Genomic DNA, 24,593 nt, shown 5'->3' on the forward strand with positions numbered 1-24,593 from the left:
AAGCTGGGACAAAGTGAGAGAGTGGCATGGACATAGATACACCACCAAACGTAAAATAGGTAGCTAGTGGGAAGCAGCCGCATAGCACAGGGAGATCAGCTCGGTGCTTTGTGACCACCTAGAGGGGTGGGATAGGGAGGGTTGGAGGGAGGGAGATGCAAAAGGGAAGAGATATGGGAACATATGTATATGTATAGCTGATTCACTTTGTTATAAAGCAGAAACTAACACACCATTGTAAAGCAATTATACTCTAATAAAGATGTTAAAAAAAATTAACTATCAAAGTCGACTTGGTTTTGCTACTGCTAAAACTACATTCCCAGTTGATTGTAATTAAAATCTTTATAAGTTAGAAAAATAACGTCTGCATATTATAAATATATTCAATAAAAATGTGTATAAAAATCTGAAAATCCTCTGACACTCTCCTCCCATTCTCAGCCCTAAATGCCCCCGTCATCACTGCTAACAATTTGGAGAATATTTTCTTTTTTATATACATGCATGCTTTTTGATATACATACATGTAACCTTTAAACAACAAAATTATTACTGATGTTATTCTGTAATTTTTCAGTAGACGATAGATCATGGCTATTTTTCTGTGTCATTATATATCTAGCCAATTCTATAGAACACAAGCAGGTTTTAAATGTTTAATCTTTATGAAACGTATTTGACCTCAGAACACTTAAAATTAGAATGTATTTTGACTGGGGGCTTCCCTGGTGGTCCAGTGGTAAAGAATCCACCCTCCAATGCAGGGGACATGTGTTTGATCCCTGGTCAGGGAACTAAGATCCTACATGCCACGGGGTAACTAAGCCCGCGCACCACAACTACTGAGACCGCATGCCTCAACTAGATCTCCCATGTGCCGCAAACTACAGAGCCCATGCACTCTGGAGCCCCGTGTGCCACAGCTAGAGAGCCCACACCCCACAACTAGAGAGAGAAAACCCGCACGCCACAACTAATATCCACAAGTACTCAAGGCAGACAATGTGTGCTTGGATTAAAGTAGACAGCAAAACAATGTCTCCCGAACAGCTTATACTGCAAGAAATGATATAAATTTAATTTATGGCATTTTAAAATCTTTATAACAGGAAGAATAATGAGTGAAAAAATTAAATCATCATATTTTACAAAGAACAAATCATGTTGAGATTAAGTAAAAGTTTTCATTTTATATTTTGTTATAAAATGTGACATAAAAGCAAACTCAAAATAAAAATAGCATTTTGGGTTTATTTTATCACATAGCTTAATAGCTGCAATACTCTTGTGGAGGTAAAAATCTTATATGTGGTAAAATATCAGATCTGTTGCTATGTGTTGACTCATAGTACAATATTTTAAAAAATCCCATTTTTAATATAAGAACACTGTAACAAAAGAAAGAAGTACACAAACCATACAAACATTTTATGGTCTTCATGTATTCTTGACTTAGATCCTCTAAAAATACTTAATTAATCCTGTTTGATAGCTCTCTGCTGATTTTTCTGGAAACTGACGGGTACGATCATTCTTTTTTTTCTTTCTTTCTTTTTTCTTTTTTTTTTTTCTTTTTTTTTTGTGGTACGCAGGCCTCTCACGGTTGTGGCCTCTCCTGTTGCTCCGGACACGCAGGCTCAGCGGCCATGGCTCACAGGCCCAGCTGCTCCGCGGCACGTGGGATCTTCCCGGACCGGGGCACGAACCCGTGTCCCCTGCATCGGCAGGCGGACTCTCAACCACTGCGCCACCAGGGAAGCCCCGATCATTCATTTTTATGTTGACTTGTTCAGTAATTCTGCTCTTTTAATTTGCACAAAGCTTTTGAACTACAGGACTGTTTTTCATTGGAAACTTTTTTCTTTCAGGCTTCAGTCTATGAGGAGCAAGTTTGTATATTATGTGTTTAATAATACCGTAAACAACAAATAATAGCCTCAAATGTATGTGTCAGTTATGAGATAAGACACGTGGCAGGAAGAGCAGTCATCATCCAAAAGAGGAGGATGTGTGGTGAGGCGCTCAGAGGAGTGAGTTTTCCAGGCATAAACTTACACACTAGGTATTTTTCTCCTGCAATTTCCTTGCATTCTGAGGTAGGAAGCAACCTTAGAATTTGATGAAGTTTTATGGTTTAAGACCCAATTGTTATATTTAGCAAGGGAGTAAATAAATGCTAAAAAGATGCTGTAAATTTAACTTCAGGGTCATTTGTTTCTAATATCAGAATAAAACTCCTGAATCTGAATTCTTCAGCCCAAGACTTAGGCCTAAGGGAGGATATTCCTCTAGTGAGACATCTTCCATTAATTCAATTAATATTGAGGGTGAGCAGGAAAGGAAACGCCCTCCCATCACTTTCATCGAGGCTTTATAACTTTCTTTTATAGTCTACAAAGCATTGTGTATAGATAATTTCATTTAACCCTTAGAAACACACTGTGGAACAGTGTATTATTGCCATTTTACAGATTAAGAAAGTGAGGCTCAGAGTGGTAAAGCGACTTGTGCAGGGTCCCTAGAAATCAAATTTGTGTTTGCTGTCAAAGCTGACGTTTTATCCACCGTGGCAAGATTCCCAATGCTTACCCACCATTAACATTTTTGCTCCCTGTACCGCTGCCTTACTTCTTGATTAAGATTTATTTTTATTTTTTTATTTTATTTTATTTTATTTTTTTTTTTGCGGTATGCGGGCCTCTCACTGTTGTGGCCTCTCCCGTTGCAGAGCACAGGCTCCGGACGCGCAGGCGCAGTGGCCATGGCTCACGGGCTTAGTTGCTCCGCGGCACGTGGGATCTTCCCGGACCGGGGCACGAACCCGTGTCTCCTGCATCGGCAGGCGGATTCTCAACCACTGCGCCACCAGGGAAGCCCAAGATTTATTTTTAAATTGACTCATTTTGGGGGGTTTGCTTTTTACATCAGCATATTATAAAAGGAAATTTTATAATGGTGATCTTCAAAGTGGGGAGTGAAGACTTTATGAAAGGAACCAGGCAAGGATTTTTTAAAAAAATCTTGGCTGTGCTGTGTGGCTTGCGAGATCTTAGTTCCTCAACAGGATTGAACCCAGGCCACGGCAGTGAGAACACGACTCCTAACCACTGGACCGGCAGGGAACTCCCCCAAGGATAGTTTTAAGGCAATCGTTTTCAGATCCTGAACTTCAATGGGTCCTCTTTACTCTGCCTGAGAACTTGCTCCTGCCTTCTCCCCTCCCCCATCCTGTTCTTACTGGGTGGCCTTACCCTGGGGATAAAAATCTGTGGGGTCCAAACAAACAGATATTTTGAAATATTCTTTTGATTTCAGCAAAATTAAAGAAAGACCTGATGCTGTTTTCAGCTTATTGATCAGTAAGAGTAATATGTGAGGAAAGATCACTCTTTGGACTTTGGGATAGAACGCAAATGAATTCAAAGATTGATGTTGCTGTATCAAAACTCCCTTTCCCATTTATTTATGTCAACCGGGTTTTTCAGAGCTGACATCCATGAAAATGAAAAACAGAAACAGAGTTGAAGCTAAATCTGTTTCATTCAACCGGTATGTAATATTCACCAGTTAACTTAAAAAATTATCGGCCATATTCATCTTGTTAAGATGTGTTTTTTCAATTCAGCTTCTCTTTTTAAGTTTGAAATTCATAATGAATTTTAGCATATTTAGGTTTTTTGATCAATGTGTACGGATATAATTATAACTTAATTGAGAGAAAAAAAGTTTAACACCTAGAACTTTATGGTCATGGGTAATGAAAATCGCTGTAGTCTGTTCAGGCTGCTATAACAAAAATACCTTAGATTAGACGGCTTACAAACAACAGAAATTTATTTCCCACAGTTCTGGAGGCTGGGAAGTCCAAGATCAATATGCTGGCAGATTCAGAGTCTGCTGAAGACCCACTTCCTAGTTCATAGAGGGCCATCTTCTTGCTGTGTCCTTACATGGTGGAAGGCGTGAGGGATCTCCCTGAAGTCTCTTTTATAAGAACATGAGGCTCCACTCTCACGACCTAATCACTTCCCAAAGGCTTCACCCCCTAATAGCATCACATTGGAAGTTAGGATTTCAACATAAAAATTTTGGGGTGATTAAAAACATTCAGTCTATAGCAAAAACGTATGTTGGTTCTTTCTTTTTAAACAGTATTATTATTATTTTTTAATTAATTTGTTTATTTTTGGCTGCTTTGGGTCTTCGTTGCTGCGTGCAGGCTTTTCTTTAGTTGCGGTGAGTGGGGGCTACCCTTCGTTGTGGTGCGCGGGCTTCTCATTGCGGTGGCTTCTGTTGTTGCAGAGCACGAGCTCTAGGCGCACGGGCTTCAATAGTTGTGGCACACGGGCTCAGCAGTTGTGGCTCACAGGCTCTAGAGCGCAGGCTCAGTAGTTGCGGCGCACAGGCTTAGCTGCTCCGTGGCATGTGGGATGTTCCCGGACCAGGGCTCGAACCCGTGTCCCCTGCATTGGCAGGTGGATTCTCAACCACTGCACCACCAGGGAAGCCCTGTATGTTGGTTCTTATTAACATATTTTTATTGCAGTAGGTAGAATAGGGTTATAAAGGCTTTTAGGCTTAAGAATGTATTATATGGGGTCAGGGTTTCTTTGTGTGTGTGTGTGTGTGTGGTACGCGGGCCTCTCACTGTCGCGGCCTCTCCCGTTGTGGAGCACAGGCTCCGGACGCGCAGGCTCAGCGGCCACGGCTCACGGGCCCAGCCGCTCCGCGGCACGTGGGATCCTCCCGGACCGGGGCACGAACCCGCGTCCCCTGCGTCGGCAGGCGGACTCCCAACCACTGCGCCACCAGGGAAGCCCAGGGTTTCTTAACCACAATACATTATGGGACAGTTAATTCTCTGTTGTTGTTTCGGGGAGTGCTTTCCTGTGCTCTTAAGAATAATTAGCAGCATTCCTGGCTTCTACCAACTAGATATCAGTAGCACACTCCCCCCTGGCCCCAAGTTATGACAACCAAAAATGATCTAGATATTGCCAAAAGTCTCTTGTGGCACAAAATCACCTACAGTTGAGAACCACTACATTAGGTTATAATTCTGTGGTGGCGTTAACAGAAAATGGAAATTCAAGGAGAAAAGGAATCGTGCAATTTCCGCTTGTTAAAGAAGAGCCTGTTCATTTTTAGGTGTAGTCACTAAGGGATTTTGATTCTACTGCTCTGTATCACCATACAAATAGAAACGAAATTTTCCTTGCTGTTATAGATTGAATTGTGTCCCCCCCCAAAGATATATTGAAATTCTAGTTCCTGCCACCCCCAAATATGACACTAATTGGAAATCGAGTCATTACAGAGATTACCAAGTTAAAAATGGGTGTTCTTAGGGTGCGTCCTAATCCAGTCTGGCTGGTGTCCTTATAAGAAGGGGGAATTTGGACACAGACACAGACATGCACAAAAGGAAGACAGTGTGGACATGGCCACGTGTTGATGAAGGCAGAGATTGCACTGATGCTGCTGCAGATCAGGGAACGTCAAGGATTGCTGGTCACCACAGAAAGCTAGGAAGAGGCAAGGAAGGATTCTGCCCAGAGTCCCAGAGGGATACGGCCCTGCCAACACCTTGATTTTGGACTTTTAGCCTCCAAAACTGTAAGGTAATAATTTTTTAAAAAGTCATCCAGCTTGTTATGGCACCCCTCGTAAACTAGCATACTTGCCATAAATATAAAACCATAAAAACAAGACGATGCTCTGAAATGTTATTAAATTCCAGCTAAATGCTTAGGAATCTACTGAAGACAGGCTTGAGCCTTACCGTCTTTTCATTAAAAGGAAGAATAGTCAATGTTACACCCATGTTCACAGCAGCATTTTTGGCAATAAACAAAAGGTGGAAGCAACCTGAGTGTCCACCGATAAATGAATGAGCAAACAAAATATGGTGCATACACACAATGGAATGTTATTCATAGTTTAAAAGGAAGGAAATTCTGACACATGCTACAACACTGATGAAACTTGAGGGCATTATGCTAAATGAAATAAGCCAGTCACAAAGAGACAAATACTGCAAATAATTTCAATTATATTATGCACTTAGAGTAGTCAAATTCATAGAGATAGACAGTAGAATGGTGGTTGCCAGGGGCCGGGGGGAAGGCAGAATGTGGAGTTACTGTTTCATGAGTACGGAGCTTTAGTCCTTCAATATGAAAAGAATTCTGTGGATGGATGGTGGCGATGGTGGCACAACCACGTGCACGTATTTAATGCAACGGAACCGTACACTTAAAAACCAGTTAAGGGCTTCCCTGGTGGCGCAGTGGTTGGGAGTCCGCCTGCCGATGCAGGGGACGCGGGTTCGCGCCCCGGTCCGGGAGGATCCCACGTGCCGCGGAGCGGCTGGGCCCGTGAGCCGTGGCCGCTGCGCCTGCGCGTCCGGAGCCTGTGCTCCGCAACGGGAGAGGCCACGGCAGTGAGAGGCCCGCGTACCACCAAAAAAAAAAAAAAAAAAAGAAAAAAAAAACCAGTTAAAATGGCCAATTTTATAATGTGTATTTTACCACAATTAAAAAGAAAAAAGAATAGCTAATGTTAAAAGAGGTCGCAAAGGCACCGAAACACAAAATCGAGGTGACCTAATCACACAAATTGGACATTAATTGAAATTTGAATAACTTTCTATGGGAGTCAATATAATTTTTTTGCTGGATAAATGTCTGCACAAGGTCATCTCACAGGGTGGGAAACTCTATCCTACAACATGTTAACTTCCCTAAAAAGATTTAAGACATACAGAGCCAGAGCCAGATCCAGGGCTTGAACTCAGCCCTTTGACTCAGTCCAGCACACTTTCCTTGTAACACAAAGGATGTTTATTTTGAAATAACACCTGGTCCTTAGGTGTTGGACCAGGGGATAAACTGTGAGCCTGGTGCCCTCTGTTAGGTTGGTGGTTGGCAGGGAAGCATTCTGAGGTGAAGGAGAGAGAAAGAAGAAACTCTTAAATGGTTGAGTTTCCAGGGGGAGGTCAGGGAGCTTTGAAGCAAAAGTAAAGAGCTGAGGAGAGAGAGACAGTGACCAGAAAAAATAAATACAGTCTCATTACAGTACAACTGAGGGAGAAAAGTGAAGGTCCGTACTGGAAAACTGCATAATGTAGGCCTCTTGGAAAACTGCAGTTATTTGATAGTTGTCTATTTTATTCCTGTTTTGTTTGATCATTCTGGGGAACCGCAGCATGGGTGATTCAGTGCTAACTGGAGACAGAAGCTTAGAGGTGTTTAATCCAGAGTTAGAAGCAAGAAGGGTGAGAACGATTTTGTTAAGTGTGAATGGGAATAGTGGAATATTTTCAGACCAAATATTATTTGAAACACTGTTTTTATGGGTGGATTGGAAGACATTTTAAATGTGGGTTTAAAATTAGTTTGGAAATTGTCTTTAAGCAGGGATTGCATAAGTTATTTTAAAAGCTGGGCCTCATTAAAAATGCATTAAGGAACAATCAGATACTGTGTGTCTGCCAATGTGTGCAGTCTGAGGCACAGAGCACCTCGTAGCAAGCTTCTAGCCAGCAACGAGGACTTGAGTCTAAGGAGGCCTCTGGAGGTACACTCCTATTTACAGGAAATGGGGGAGGGGGGAGAAAAGAAAAGGTTAAATGATAACATTTGAGCTGAGATTTGCTGTAAAATACTTCAGTAAGGAAAAAAAAGTGAAAGAAATGTGCATTAGTTTCCTGTGGCTGCCATAACAAATTATCACAAACTTGGTGGCTTTAAATAACAGAGATGCTTTCTCTGTAAGTTTGGAGGCCCAAAGACCAAAATCAAGGTGTTGGGAAAGCTGTACTCCCCCCAAAGGCTCCCAGGGAGGAGTCATTTTCTGCCCCTTCCAGCTTCCACTGACTCCAGCTTTTCCTTGGTTTGTGGCTGCATCTCTCCAATCTCGGCCTCCACGGTCATATTGCCTCCCCATCTTCTATGTCAAAACTCCCTATATCTCTTTCTTATAAGGATACATGCAGTTGCATTTAGAGCCCCCGGGATAATTCAGGATAAGTACCTCCTCTCAATATCCTTAACTTAATTACATCTTTTGCCATATAAGATAATATCCACTCCTTTGCCATGTAAGGCAATATTATCTTTTATGGCAAAAGATGTGATTAGGGCTTCCCTGGTGGTGCAGTGGTTAAGAATCCGCCTGCCAATGCAAGGGACATGGGTTCTAGCCCTGGTCCAGGAAGATCCCTCATGCCGCGGAGCAACTAAGCCCATGCACCACAACTACTGAGCCTGCGTGCCACAACTACTGAACCCACGTGCCACAACTACTGAAGCCCGTGTGCCTAGAGCCTGGGCTCCACAACAAGAGAAGCCACTGCAATGAGAAGCCCGCGCACCGCCATGAAGAGTAGTCCCCACTTGCCACAACTAGAGAAAGTCTGTGTGCAGCAACAAAGACCCAATGTAGCCAAAAATAAATAAATTAAATAAATAAATTTAAGATGCATGCCCTTTCTTCTCTAGCTCAACAGACCAAGCACAAAGTAGTTCTCTGAAAGTAGAATCAGAGGACTTTAGAATTAATTAAAAAAAAAAAAAGATGTGATTAAGTTAAGGATATTAGAATGTGGGCATATCTTTTGCAGGGCCACCATTCAGCCCACAAAATCTTGATAATCACTAAATTTTATTTATTTATTTATCCAATGTTATTGAGGAAAAATTGACAAATATAATTATACATATTTAAAGTGTAGAACATGATGATTTGATATACCTGTACATTGTGGAATGATTACAAGATCAAGAAAATGAACACATCCATTGCTTCACATAGTTAACTCTTTTTTCTTTTTTTTTTGTGGATAGAATGCTAAAGATCTACTCTCATCAATTTTCAATTTTAAGGTATATAATAGTATATTGTTAACTATAGTCACCACGCTGTACATTAGATTCTCAGAACTTATTCATCTTGACAATTAAGAAATTTGAGTAATGGGCCTATACAGGTTTTAGTTTTGGATAAATTTGTAAATTTTCAAAATTAAAAAAAATTGGATTTCTACCAATGGCAATGATGGAGTAACTGAGACCGTATTATGAAACAACTGTTTCCAAACACTGGACCAAAAACAATGCAAAACTGTGATCCCTGACAGGAGGAAAACAAATGAGATGAGCCCTACAGTCACCCTAGATTTCTGCATAGAGGTAATTTCTAGCTCAATGCACAGGGAGGGAAAACTCAAATAGGGCACAGCAGTGTCACTGAATTGAGAAGACTGAGATGGGAGTTTGGGAAAGCCGAGGAGGTTGGAATTTACAGGGCAGAGTGCTGCAGAAGAAGGAGCTGAATGGAGACATAGCTCCAGAAAATTCCATAGGGTTCCCAGTGAGTATATTGCTCAATACCCAATTGTACATGTATGTGTAGGGCAAAATTATATGGGACGAGGCAAAGAACCACCAGAGGGTTGAAAGATGGACGTCTCAGAGCTTATTTGAATTCCAATCAGCCACAGTGTGAAATCTGCAGTGAACACCCAGGCCTTCTGTAGAGTCCAGACAGGAGTCATACCTTAAAAGCAGGGGCTAAACTAGCTCCAGAGGAAAAGCTACTCTTGGGCTGCCCTTTCAAAAGGTTAAAAATCAGCCTCAGAAAGATTAAGCTTATCCTCAGCTTGCTTAACTAACTGTCAGATTTTTTTTTAAAAATAAATTTATTTATTTATTTATTTTTATTCATTTATTTTTGGCTGCGCTGGGTCTTCCTTGTGGTGTGCGGGCTTCTTCTTGAGGTGGCTTCTCTTGTTGTGGAGCACGGGCTCTAGGTGCATGGGCTTCAGTAGTTGTGGCACGTGGGCTTCAGTAGTTGTGGCTCACAGGCTCTACAGCGCAGGCTCGGTAGTTGTGGCACACGGGCTTAGTTGCTCCGCGGCATGTGGGATCTTCCCTGACCGGGGCTCAAACCCGTGTCCCCTTCATTGGCAGGCGGATTCTTAACCACTGCGCCACCAGGGAAGGGCCCAAGTCTGACACTCTTTTAAGGAAGTCAACAAAATTCAGTAATCAAGAATATAAAATTTACAATGTCTAGCATCTAGTCAAATATTACTAGATGTGAAAAAGGAGGAAAATGTGACCCTTAATTAGGAGAAAAATAAGTAAATAGAAACAAATCCAGGGCTTTCCTGGTGACACAGCGGTTAAGAATCCGTCTGCCAATGCAGGGTACACGGGTTTGAGCCCTGGTCCGGGAAGATCCCACATGCCGCGGAGCAACTAAGCCTGTGCGCCACAACTACTGAGCCTGCGCTCTAGATCCCATGAGCCACAACTACTGAGCCCGTGTGCCACAACTACTGAAGCCTGAGTGCCTAGAGCCCATGCTCCACAACAAGAGAAGCCACTGCAATGAGAAGCCCGCGCACCGCAACGAAGAGTAGCCCCGCTTGCACAACTAGAGAAAGCCCGCACGCAGTAACGAAGACCCAACGTAGCCAAAAATAAATAAATTAATTAATTTTTAAAAAAACGTGAATTAAAAAAAAAAGAGAGAATCAAACCCAGAAAGGATGAACAATGGAAATAGCAGGCAAGCACTTTAGCTATTACAAATATGCACAAGGACTGACGAGAATGTTAATATAATGAAGAGGGAAATAGAAAATATAAATAGATATAAATATAATATATAATAAATATATGTAATAATATATATAATAATATATATAAATAAATATAATTTTTTAAAAAAGCTTTTTTTTTTAAAAAAAAGACGTATACAAAAGAAGTCACAGCTAACAATATACTTAATCATGAAAGACTGAAAGTTTCTCCCCTATGATCAGAAATAAGACAAAGATATCCTCTTCTCTTCAACATTTTACTAGATGTTCTGGTCAGTGCAATAAATGAAATAATATTAATTAATTAATTAATTAATGGCATTCAGACTGTAAAAGAAGTAAAACTGTCTGTATTTGCAGATGACATAGGCCTGTATGTAGAAAATCCTAAGAAACTCACCCACCTCCCAAACACATACACACACACTGCTAAAACCAATAAATGAGTTCAACAAGGTTACAAGGTATAAGATCAATGTGTGTACGCATATGTATCTTAGTTATATGCAGAGAAAACTATTAGCAAAGATTAACTCTGCAGAGTGGGGTTGAGGATGAGTAGGGAGAGGATATTTTGGCTTTTTTTTTTTTTAAAGTTAAGCTTCTTCATTGGAATTTTTTTAATGAGTATGTGCTACTTAAGAAAATTCACACTTCAAACAAATAAACAATAGTCAGCACCCCTCCGCTGCACTGAGGCTGAAGAAATCAGCTATCAGTAAGCCAATTGCAGAGTGGTTGGTATTCTATGGATGGTGACTTACCTTTCTTCATCCAAGGAGGATATATCGTCATATACTGTTCATTTTACCCATCTCACATGGCCATCTTTTCAATCACAGATGCTGTGATCACAGAGCTGCCTCAATGAAATAAAATAGATGAATCAATGAACAGGAATAATTTGTGTAAAGCTTCAACATAATTCGTTCTAGAAAAGTCTTTTCTTCCTGTGACCTCTAACTCACTTGAGTACAATTGGGAGAAAAACATGGGATATGGTTTTGTTCCAGAGCCTGGAAACTAGTTCTACCGCTAACCAGATCTGAGATCTTGGACAGATTACAAGCTCTCTGGATTCTCTAAACCTGTTTCCCTATCTGTCAAATGAGAAAAATATTTCCTTTCCCAAAACTTACAAGGATAGTTGTGAGGATCTAATGAGATAAAGGGGGAAAAAGATTTTGGAGAAGGTGGTTTAACTTATCTAGGTGACCTCTATTACCATAGGTGCTATTCCCAGGTCCTAAAAAAAAACACCCAATCTTTTCCTAGAGCTTTCGGTCAAGAAGTGATGAGGAAAGAGAGCATGGCTTAGAAAGAGGAAGAAAGGAAGACGAGAGAAAGCATTCACTGCATGCTCTCACTATGGGCCAGGTCCCAGTTAAGCGATGTACATATTTCATCTTGTTTTATCCTCACAACACACCTATGACTTGGTATCTCAGGCTACATTTGCAGATCAGAAAACTCAAGAAGAAAGAGCCTAAGTAACCTAAAAGAACCAGTAACCTAAGCGTGAACCCTCATTCATTCATCCATTTAGTAATAGTATTAGGTACCAGGAGTACAACTGTGAATAAAAAAGCATAAGTCCTTGCTCTCACAGATCTTACCTTTGAGGGCAACCGGGTTTGAAGGTCGCCAGCTAACAAAGGCAAAGGAGGTCTTCTCATTCAGTTATATACCAGTCAGCTTCTGGCTCTAAGCAATGGCACCCTCCTGCCCCACGTTTTTTGGACTATTAACTTGATGTCTCATATGTTGGTCCCAGAACCCTGATGTCCTTTCTCCTCCTCCCCCTGAGCCAACATTCTTGAATATCCAGTGGGAGAAGCCTCTATTAACCAGTTTTTTCCTCCCAAGGTGTGATTATCTGAGCAGAGGAAACCTCCAGGAAAACTGCGTTCCCAGATGAGCTTCAGCTGTCATCACAGTCGTTACCTAATGCTGAACTGGATGGGTTCAGGAAGCTGAAGGCAGGGAAAAAGCCAAGACTCACAGGTTTGGAACTCAAGGCCGCTGGAAGCCGGGGGCTGGCCGTGTTCCTGCAGCTGGTGCTGTTTTCACTTGTTCATTCTCTCTGGAAGGCAGGACAGGGTAGACTTCAACAGTCCAATTTTTTAAAAAAGGCTGATATTCCTGGGAAGAGGTTCCTTCTCAATCTTTCCCAATGAGTGTTTACCAAGGACAGTCGATAAAGCAGCTGATCTTCGAGGAGAGTCAAGACACAGTTGACAAAGGCAATAAATAGAACCCTTGGGTACCAGTGTTGCTGATCTTCATTGCCTTGCTTAGAAGTAGTGCTGCATAAGCTAAGTGTTACCCATCCCATGCTGTGTTTCTTAGGAAACTTCCTGGCTTGTTGTCAGCTTGTAAGAGGAGTATCTCCAGCCTCCATTTGGCAGAGACTAAGCACACAATAATCCACTGCTCGTTTGTGTAACTCTTTACTTCCTGGATGCTCAGGGCCCCCGGACCTGTTTTTTCTGGCCTCTGTTGCTGCTTCTGAACCAGCCCCGACTCTGCCCAGATATGGGCTTCCTTCCCACATCCCCTCAAGGTACTCTTGACTCAGAAGTTACTTCCAGACTCAGCTGTAAACAGACAAGTCTTCGGGTTGCCATTTCCCATCCTCAGCTTTTTGGGGTTATTATTTCCTGGTTTCTCCCTACCAACACATGAAATATACCAACCCAAATCAACTCACTTTATTTTCTCTTCCTTCTTCTCAGAATAAAATATCTGAGGAAGTCTTCCTCCATCACTCCTTATTTAGTTTTATTCCTTTCTAGACACTCAGCTTATTATTTTGAAAACTGAGAAATAAAAGGAAAGAATTAAGTCCCTGCATTCCTTATATGAACTGTACCTCAGGGTCACTGAGTAACTGAAAAGGGCAATTTTCTCTTTAGAGAAGTGTTTTGCTAATGAGTGAGGAGGAATGAGAGAATTAATAGGCTAATGGGTCTAGGTAATGTTTATCAAGGCCGCCAAAATCACAAAATAGAGACCGCCAGACATTATGTGATGGAAGTATACACCACCACTGATGTATATGAACGCAAAATCTGATTAAGCTCCTAGATCTTACTAATTTACCGGAAATACGGGGGTAGATGTCTCTACAAGAATGCAATCAGGAAAACTTGGACTTGGGGAAAGCTCCTGGACAAAAAACTCTGATTTTTAAAGAATTTCAAGAGAAAAAGAGGGGAGTGAGGAGTCTGTAGGTTAAAAGAAACTTAAAAGGCATGCCAACCAATTGCAATGTATGGACATTATTTTGATTAGAGTTCAAACAAATGCACTATGAAAAAATTTAAGACAAGTGGGGAAAACGTAGACATTAACTCTATTTTTAATGATATTAATGAATTATTGTTAATTTTGTAGTGGGATAATAGTATTATGGTTATTTCTTTTTAAAAAGAAACCTTATATTTTAGAAATGTTATATTTTAGAAATATGTTAGGTGTTATGATATCTTGAATTTCTTTCAATATAGTCCAGAGGATCATGGGGGAAATGGGTGCAATTGTAAATAATACAAGATTAGATAACTGTTTAAGCTGGGTGATAGGTATGTAGGAATTCATTATACTCTTTACTTTTGTACATAACTGAAAATTTCCACAACAAAATTATAAAAAAATGTAAGATAAACCACTGGAAGAACGGACATAGAATGTATAACTCCCAACCATTAGAGGAGAGAAAAAATGAATAAGAAAACAATCAATTAAAAGACAGGAAAAGGGAAAAAAGGAGGGGGGGAATCTAAAAAGCATTTCAAGGAGAAAACACGAAACAAGATGGCAGAAATATATCCAAATGTGCCAGTAAATGATAATAGATGGGATCAGATAATTAATCTATTAAAAGATGGTTTTGGGGGGCTTCCCTGGTGGCGCAGTGGTTGAGAGTCCGCCTGCCGACGCAGGGGACGCGGGTTCGTGCCCCGGTCCGGGAGGATCCCACGTGCCGCGGAGCGGCTGGGCCCGTGAGCCATGGCTGCTGCGCCTGCGCGTCCGGAGCCTGTGCTCCGCAATGGGAGAGGCCACAACAGTGAGAGGCCCGCGTACCGCAAAAATAAAAATTTTTTTAAAAATGAACCATTCAGGCTTCCCTGGTGGCGCAGTGGTTGAGAGTCCGCCTGCCGACGCAGGGGACGCGGGTTCGTGCCCCGGTCCGGGAAGATCCCACGTGCCGCGGAGCTGCTGGGCCCGTGAGCCATGGCCGCTGCGCCTGCGCGTCCGGAGCCTGCGCTCTGCAACCGGAGAGGCCACAACAGTGAGAGGCCCGCGTACGGCAAAAAAAAAAAAAAGATGGATTGGGGACTTCCCCGGTGGTCCAGTGGTTAGGAGTCCATGCTTCCACTGCAGGGGGCCCCTGTTCGATCCCTGGTCGGGGAACTAAGATCCTGCAAGCTGTGCAGAGCGGGCCCCGCCTCCCCAGCCAAAAAAAAAACCAAAAAAAACAAAACAAAGATTGGGTTAAAATAAATTCAGCCATATATATATATATACATATATATATATACGTATATATATATACATATATATATATGTATATATATACAAAAGAAACCCCTAAAAAAATACAAAGGAGGAAAACGAAGAGGTAGAAAACTATCTACTAGACTAAACAAGTGATAAGACACTGAAATTAGGTCAAACAGTTCAATAAGATAAGAATGAAACGTATTGAATGGAATGACTGTAGTAGAAAAGTGACCATTGGTGACCATGACAAGAACGGTTGGGGTCACAGTGGGGACCCCAACCAGATTGCATGTGACATGTGGTGAGCAACTGATGTGATGAAGCCAGAAGAGAGAGCCAAGTAGAAGGAATGGGAGAGAGGGGGAAAAGCAATCGTGGGGAGGAGAGAAGCCTGCAGATGATAAAATCCAGAGTACCACGGGAGACTTTAGCAGCGACAAGAAGAAAACACCTTCTATTTGATTTTATTTCTAATTTATTAATTTGTCATTACACAAACAATACATGAATGCATACTCAAAAACATCAGACATTGCAGGTAAAGCTAATGCACTCCACCAAACTACTGTGAACAGTTTGGTTAGTACCCTTCCAGAGCTTCTCTGTACATTTTTATAATACACAATTAGGTACTTAAGATGTACACTATACAGTATTTGTGTATGTGAATGGATGTGGTATGTTTTTTAACATCAATGGTATCTTGTGGATTTCATGTATTGTCCTTCCATTTTCCCCTAAACTTTAAAAAAATTTAACATTGTATCTTAGAGATCATCTCATGTCAGTGCATGTAGGACTTGTCCTTTTTCACTGATGCCTAGTGTTTTATAACATGTACCATGCTCCGTCCCCTTGATGCATATTTTGGTTTTTTCAATTTTATATTATTACAACCAAAGGTACAACAGTCATCATTATACAAGCCACCTTGTGAACAAAAATGTGTAAAGTGTGTTTCATTAAAAATTGGAATTATTGGGTCACAGGGCATGTGAATTTAAAATTGTAATGGATACCACTCAGCTGCCTTAAAAAGTGGCCATGCTAATTTATATGCTCACCAGCAATGTAGGATTCCTGTTTCCCCACATTCTTGATTCATATTTATTTTAAATACTTGCCAATTGCATCTGAGATAGTCTCTTGTGTTTTAATGTGCATTTCCCTTATTTTGCTAAAGTTGGGCATCTCTTCATAACTTATTTGTAAAACTTTTTGCTCACGTGCGTTTTCACAAGGATATTTCTAAAAGGAGTATGTGACCAAAAAGCATAAGGCTCACTGCTAGTCTGGCTGGAATTTAATTTTTGCTAGAGATCTAAAATTGTTTTTCCCAAATGGTTATGTGGTCTTAATACTATTTGTTGAATAACCCATTCTTCCCTTATTGGTTTGAAATGTCATTTTCATCATTTACTCAATATATATTTGTGTTTGTTTCTGGATTCTCAGCTTTATCAGATTTAATTTTGGCATCAGGTACCTGAGTTATTCTTAATTTGGTTCATTGAACGGTAGCTGATTTTATCAGCCAAGATAATGAATGTATTCTTTATGAGACAGTCGATGATGTAATTCATAACACACAAATTCTATTCAATTAAATCAGTTCTGTTATCTACAGAGTATTAAGAGATGTGTAAACTTCTCTTTCAGATTACTTCTTTTTTTTTAAGGAACATCTCACAGGCTAAATATAGAGATGGAATCCTTTTTACCAGCTCCCCTCTTTCTAGAAGTATTTGATATTAAAGCTTTTTGGTGATTTAAAGTTTTTTCCTGGCAATGTCAAATGGTATCACGTGGCATGGCAATATTACTGTTCATTTATAAGAACCTTTCATTCAACAAATGATCTGAGGTCCACAAACTGTGACATATACTTTGAAAAAAACAATGTGACACTAGCTTCTACTTTTACATTGGACCATGAGCTCCTGGAGTGCACAAATCATGTCTCATTCATCTCTCTATCCCCAAACATCCAGTACTGGGTGCAGCACCTAAACTGAAATAGAATTGAATTGCATTTCAACAATGTTTCTATAAAATAAAAAACTCAAGCTTCTCAAAAACAAAACCTTTACTTCAGGGGCATCAGAAAATTATACACATTTTTTTCTGTCCATCTGCCATCTGATTAAATTATATATATATATATATTTTTTTTTTTTCATTTTTAAAAGTAGGAACGCTAGATTTAGACACTGACCTGATATTTCATGTCCAAGTGTGAGAAAAATGTTCCCTTGCTGTTCGTGGACTTCCTTATGTATAGATATGTTGCTTGCCTGTTAAATGACAGAAATGTGATCTGGAAAACATTTTGGATTGCAGTGGGCAAGCATACTTTACAGTTGTTATACAGAAATATCTCAGACATGCAAAAGAAGGAAATAAGGAAGGTAAACTCAACTTTTTTTATAGGAAAGTACAAGTGTGACATTTGCCGTATTTTAAAATTCAGTTATTTTTATGATCTGAGTTAGCACACCTTTTCCTTCCTTCTTTCAAAGGGGTAGCTTTGGCTTTCATGGGGAATGCCTTAGCCCATAAACTTCACTGCTCTGTTTTACAGCTCAACACAAGACATCAGATTATGGGAAAATTCCCCAAACTGCTTAAAACTATCAGTTCCCCTGGTGAGGAGAAGGAAAAATAAAGCTAACTCACCACCCAAGTATGTTGAACAAATTCTATGACTAAGTAAATCGTGCCAGTGCAAAATACCAGCTCCTTACAATTACCAATCCTGAAAGACAGTCTTACTTTTATTTTTGATGATTCTCTTAAAGAAAAAGGATGTCTCTGACCTTTAACTTACTTTGTATAGTGCCTCACTTAGCATTTTTATTTGTGAACACAGCATGTCAACCTAATTGTAGACCACTAAGGAAATCATTAAACTACACTTTACAGTAATCTCTCTACTGACGAAAGGAATACTTGCATTTAAAGAACAGATTTTACTATTAAAAATTCTGTGAACTGTAGAGAAAAATGAAACAGGAATGCATACTGGAATGTCAAAAAGGGAAAAATTGGATGCAAATACACATCACTAAATAATACACTATTAGTATTGCTAGAAAATAAAAACATGGATTACTAGGCAGGAGGAGGCGGGAGAAATGGTCCAGTTTTGCTTACGCAGGGGGCTTATAGGACAGAAAGAAACCTTCTGAATTGTGTCAAAGAATGAAAGGTTAAAGCCTAGCAAAACCTGTTCTGACGGGCTGTCAATATCTGCAGTGGGTCTAGAACCCCTTTTATCCTTTCTTGGGAGGAAGGGCTAGCTCTAAGTGGCAGACTTTGAATTCATGCTTCTGGGCCATTCTAATCCTAGTCCAGTATAAAAAGACTAAATTTGGTTTACCTTTAGGGCTGGATTTACACAGAGGCATAAAGGGACAGCTAAGGCTTCTCTACTCCGCCCTACCCCTTTGCTAAATTCTTGAAATTCCTTTAACAAGAAACAAAGTCTTTCGTCTCATAGAGATATATGGCTGTTGGAAGGAAAAGTCTTAAAACTTTCTAAGACTTGGAGCTCTATGATCTTTCCTTGGAGCAAGAAATAACAGGCACCTGATGCTGGGAATGGACTGTTCACTGTGGAGAGAAAAATGGTACAGAACTCAAGACAAACTTCCTTCATGAACCAAGATTGCCTATATAATTTTGCCTATCCATCATTTCTGTTCTGGATTATTATTGTCTCTCCTAAATTATTTGTTTCTAGTTTTAGCTCTCCAACTACCTCTCATGTGCCACTGGAACGATTAATTTTTCTGAAATGCAATTCTGATTACAATCCCATTGCTTAAAATCATTCAATAAATCATTCCTGTTTTCCGAATTGATGCCAAACTACTCAGGTGAGGCAGTCGTTGCCTGCGTGCCTCCTGTGGAACAGTTCTGTGTTTTCTCAAGGAGCTTTGCTTATGCTCTCCTTTAAGCCTTTGAGCACTGTTTTACTTTTGTGACCTTCAAGACTCAGGTGTCACCTCCTTGAAGAAACCTTCCCTAACAAAGCCATCCTTGACTGTGTATAACAAGTCTTTATTATTGCATCATATCTATTAGTTTGTCTATATCCTTAAACTCTGAAACTTGAGGGCTGGGCATTGTCCTTTTAAAGGATTATTGAAGAGCATTGAGTCATGTCACTAAGTGCCTGCCACTGAGCTATAAAGCTTCCTTTAAAATGTGACTTCAGATCATCTTAAAAATTTGTTTCCAGAAAATCAGGTGATATTTCTGGTTCTACAAGGATGAATTCTCATGAACAGGTATTTTGGTTACTCTAATTGGAAGGATACTGCGCCCACCCTCCCCACTTCCCGTTTTTTTAAACGTCCAGAAGTGACTATGGTTTGGAATTTGGAGAAATACCCTAATCTCTGACCTGAGACAATTCTTTGTGAATAATGGCAGTTTTAATTACCCATCGCTGAGGGCTTGATGGTAAAGCGCTTATTCCTGTTTTTATACTTATTTATGCTTAGCTCAGAACATTGGAAATATCCAGCTAATATTTTTGAACGAAAAATTACGAGTTAGAGTAACCATATATTTAATATCTCACAATCCCTCTATTTCTTGGGGGGAGGGAGGTATATATCAAACTATAAAATCACATTGTAGCTACTTGAAATGATTTTTCTTTGGGGAAAATTAGGTTTGTACTGAAGACATTGCCATATCAGAAACATTTTCTACCTATGATTTTGTGGTTGGTTGAAGTAAACCAACAGAACACGTATGTGGCACCTTGATCTATGAGCATTTCGAGAAAATTACAGATGGCATTCATACAAGACTGTGCTCCCAAATTGGCATCTCAATAAATTAATACTCCAGCTAACTAGAGACCCTAAATATCTGAGGAAAAACTGAAATTTACTTGAGATCCTAAACTAATAATTTGGAGGAATGCTTGATGTTGTTTTCAAATATACAGTGTATCTGATGCTGAAAAGCACATAGCTTTCCCACCCTTAAGTTTGTCTCTGACTTTGGATTGGGGGCATGCCTCATGAGAGTAAGTTTGGATGTACAGGTTTCCTTTCACAGCTATTTCTGGGGTTGTACGGGGGGGATGGGTCATACAAGAGAAGGGGGGGGGAGAGTTGGGAAAGCAGTGGACAGGCACTACTATAGTTTTGCATTTTTTGAACATGGCACCAGTAGTTGAGTATCTTCTCATGTCATTAAGTTGAAAAGTTTATTATTTAAGGCTCGATACATTTTGCCATCTTACTTTCTAGAAGTTCACAGGAAGTTTGCCTTTCTACATTAGGTCCTGCTATTTAAAGGACAAATAATCTGTTAAATATTAACTTGCATTTCTTAGGTTACTAGAGGGTGAACCTTTAGAAACTGCCGTTTATTTCTTCTGTGAACTATTCATGCTCTCTCTTCTATCGTGATTTTTTTAATGTAGTAGTAATAATTGCTTTTAATTACCATTTAAAGCATTATTAATCATTTCCTTTGTGACTATTACTTTAGCATTTATAATGTGTTTTTCTACCCTCAACACCAAAATTTATATTTTCACATAAAGCCCAACCTTTTCTAATACTTTTTTTCCACCTGTATTAAATATCACACTGTTCGCACGTGAGGGGTGCACCCGGTGAGACTTTTGGTTAACATTCCAACGTGGAAGTTTCACTTTCTAGCTCACCTGGGATGGCTCTATTAAAAAATCTTACTTCATATCTTTAGGTTGCTTCAAGCCTAAGTACTTAGTTCCTTTAGTTATTTCTATTAACATTAAAATTGTGTTTTTAGTGAATATATCCTGCAGCATAACTAGAATATAAAATAATTGGAAATCCCATGTACACTCTGATTTTATGCATTTAGTTTGTGACTTAAGTTTTAATTTTAGACAGATAAAGAACACTTATCTTCTTTTAATGCAAAGGCCTAACTATTGATTCTTATTAACTCCTGATTAGCTAGTTGGCTATGGATACAGAGCATGTTAATTTCTACAGGCACCTTTCTGAATTCAAGTAAAAGTTCTGGTAGACAAGGATTTCCTACTTAAATGTCATTGACATAATATGAATATTGAGTACAAATATTGCTCACCATTCTTGCATTCTTTAAATTATTTTACTTTGAAAATTTAAGAACCATCATTAAGTCATTAATAACATAGGTTTTCATTGAAGGAATATTTGGAACTCTGAAAATACAAATCTAATCAAATTAAATTTTGAACACATATAGAGCCAAATATTTCAACAAAACTGCAGTTTAATTTCAGAAAATGTGTTAAAATATATATTTATACATCAATTTCTGACATATACTTAATGTGTTAGTATACACAAAATGATGCTTTCTCTTGAAACTGTATTTATGAAATGTACATTTTAATTTAAATACTCAGTATACACTGCACTTAATCTGCATGTTGCATTTATTAAATACATTAAAATCTGCAATGTAACAAAACGTTTTCTGCATACGAAATTCAAAACACCATTTTAAATGAACAAAAAGATGGCTCACTTCATTTTTTTTTTTTTTTTTTTTTTTTTACAACTAGTGTATAGTACACTAGCTCAGCTCCACCATACTACCTGTTCGTTCTTTTTTATTTGACATTGTTCACAGACTAGTACATATTACAATAAGAGTGCTGGATAAAAACATGAGGTACGAAAGTGGTTCAAAGATTATAGGTCATGCAGATCATGCTAGACAGCAAAGAAAATTGTGACCGAGAGAACACTAAATAAAAATACATAAAGAATGTGCATTATAAAAACAAAAAAACAAAAACAACTCCATTACACAGCTTTGCTTCTTTGGTTACAAAGTAGGTTGAACAATTTCACAGCTTTTTATTCCCACCCGAAAAAAAAGTCATACGAAATGTCAAAAAGCAGAGGAATCGTGGCAATTTCTCTATTAGAAAGTAGAAACAAATGAACAAAGTTTTCTTCATCAAAATAGCCCAATTATTTATTATATCACAATAACTGGTGACTACCTGTACAGTTGCACTATGTTCTTCATACTTACACTATACAAAATTTACATTCAAGCTGGGTCTTGACTACTGAAAATAAATACCGAAGGTAAATTGCCATTAGTGTTAGAAATATGCCAGGATTCTTTTGTTCAATTATTGCCTAAACGTTTCGTCTATTAAATGCAATCCTGTCTTTCAATTCCTTTACTGATACTTATAATTATTCAAAAAAATTAAAAAAGTTCTGTGACATTGTTCATGTACATTATGAAAATAGCAGCCCTGTAATAAATAAAACACAAATAAATGAAAACTTATGTAGGCAAATGTTACTGATATTGAAAGAAAAGTGGCTCTTTAGATGAACTGTTATTTATAATGCGATAGGAAGGCTCAGGGTAAATCCATGGATAATAGGAAACATGGGAGAGCCACCAAAGCTCTTCAAAGACCCCACTCGTGTGCACCAGGTTAAAATGCTAACTTTGCTCTCTTGAATACACCCCATCTATTATTCTCCTTGTGTACTGATGACATACACTGGACATCAACAGCACTGCATGACATCTTAAAGAGAGGAAAAGCTCTTGTAGAATGATTGTCTAATACTGAAAAGGCCAAACACACAACTGAAGCATGGCTACTTGCTTTCGTATAAAGTGGAAGGAACACCAGTGGCACACAAGGGTAGATTGCTTTCAGTTTTTTTCTTAATGAGGCAAGAAAGCTTTATGCTGAGGACACATTCGGCTGCTGCGGAGGCTGCGTTGGCTGCGGAGGCTGTGCTATCACTGCTTGCTGTTGAGAAGTGCTACCAGCATTGGCCTGTTGGGCTGGGAGTTGGGACAACTGATCATTGTTTGAAAGAGATTTTAACAGTGCATTTTCTCGTTCAAGTAAAGAGTTTCTTTCAACTAATTCTTTTATTTGTTCCTTTAGAACTTCCACTTCTTCTCTTACTGCATACATCAAATGGCTTTTCACCAGATCCTGTGAAGAACAAAAATTAGGAATGTCAAAAAGAGTGAAAGGGAAAGGAGTTGCCTATTTGGTTCTAGCCTACCTGATACCTTATAAACATTAGGCAGTTTTATATTTATATAGTTTTATATAGTTTATATTTATACTATAAATATAAATACAGTTTATTTAAACTACATTTATATAGCTTTCCTACTCTTGCTTTTAATGTTTCTACTGTTTCTTGACTGACACTAAGGAAGATGGGGTGGAAAAAATCTAGTTCCCAACTAGGGCGGCAAGCCCACGGGATTTTATTTTCAAAGTTTGGAGTGATTTCAAAAAATACCAGCTCCTTAAACTGTCAATTAATATAAGCTTAGAATTTAAAAAAAAGTTTAAAATCATATATTTAGATGTCAGACGAAGAGAACAAAGGATATTAAACTGTCTGATAATAAACTAGTTATAGTAGTACTGCTTTAAGAGATGAAGTAACCTGCAATTTCCAACTTTAAAACCTCAGGATTAAAAAAAATATAGTTTGAGACCAATGGCCTTTATTTATAATCTATCTATGGTTTTAATAACTTGAATCAAAATATTTTAAATAATACGAGTAGAATTTTTTTTGTGTGTGATACGCGGGCCTCTCCCTGTTGTGGCCTCTCCCGTTGCGGAGCACAGGCTCCGGACGCGCAGGCCCAGAGGCCACGGCTCACGGGCCCAGCCGCTCCGCGGCACGTGGGATCTTCCCGGACCGGGGCACGAGCCCGCGTCCCCTGCGTCGGCAGGCGGACTCTCAACCACTGCACCACCAGGGAAGCCCCGACTAGAATATTTTTAAGAAAACCAAAAAATTGATAGTGATAGCAGAAATCAGAATCAACAGAAACAAGTCTATTAATTAAAGCTGAGTAAAACAGTCACTGTAAATAACCAAAGGATGGGAAAGATTTCCAACTGAAGTTTTCATTTTAATAGTCTTTTGTCTCTAAACTATTTTTGATGCTGAGATATTTAGAGGATCAAATGCATGTTGATTATGTATATTCCCCAAAATGGCATGAAATGTAACATGTTAAAGTAGGGGAAATATCTATTCCACTGGTATTTCTAGACTAAAAAATTCTCAACATTCTAGCATTTTCAACCAAATCTCCTTATCAAAAAATACACTTTGGTCATCTTGGTTTAAGAAATTAGGTATTTGTTTTTTAGAATTGATAAAACCCAACAATCTCTGAAATGAGAGGACTATAAATTTTTACTTACCATTGCTTGTTCTATTTTGTTGTCAATGGCTACACCACCTCCCCCAGATGCACTGGAAAAAATTAGAATATTTCATTAAATTATTCTAAAAAATGTAAGCTCCCTTCCAACTCTTAAAATAATTAAAAACAATTGTGTTTCACTTAAAACCAAAAACAGTAATTTAAAATAGATTAGTCGTCTATTCTCACAATTTCATACTCAGAGCTCTCGTTTTGAAAATGATCTCAATAAACAGATGGC

The 24,593-nt window shown here is 39.1% G+C and overlaps 1 protein-coding gene across 4 annotated transcripts in view; it reads right to left on the reverse strand.

Annotated features, from left to right (window-relative positions):
• Window positions 1-15,576: 15,576 nt before the first annotated feature.
• TSC22D2 (TSC22 domain family member 2) overlaps window positions 15,577-24,593 on the reverse strand; it is a 57,919-nt gene continuing 48,902 nt past the window's right edge. For 2 of the 4 annotated variants that reach the window (XM_059064199.2, XM_059064198.2), the window contains 2 exons: window positions 24,351-24,402; window positions 15,577-23,105 (listed from right to left, as the gene is read on the reverse strand). In XM_059064199.2, coding sequence (XP_058920182.1) covers window positions 22,845-23,105; window positions 24,351-24,402 — 313 coding nt within the window. In that variant the 3' untranslated portion in view covers window positions 15,577-22,844. Of the gene's footprint in view, window positions 23,106-24,350; window positions 24,403-24,593 lie in introns of those variants that run through there. The other 2 variants (XM_067033591.1, XM_067033589.1) reach the window with 1 other exon arrangement.

This window comes from Kogia breviceps, chromosome 5 (genome assembly GCF_026419965.1).
Source record: "Kogia breviceps isolate mKogBre1 chromosome 5, mKogBre1 haplotype 1, whole genome shotgun sequence".
Classification (NCBI taxonomy): Eukaryota; Metazoa; Chordata; class Mammalia; order Artiodactyla; family Physeteridae; genus Kogia; species Kogia breviceps.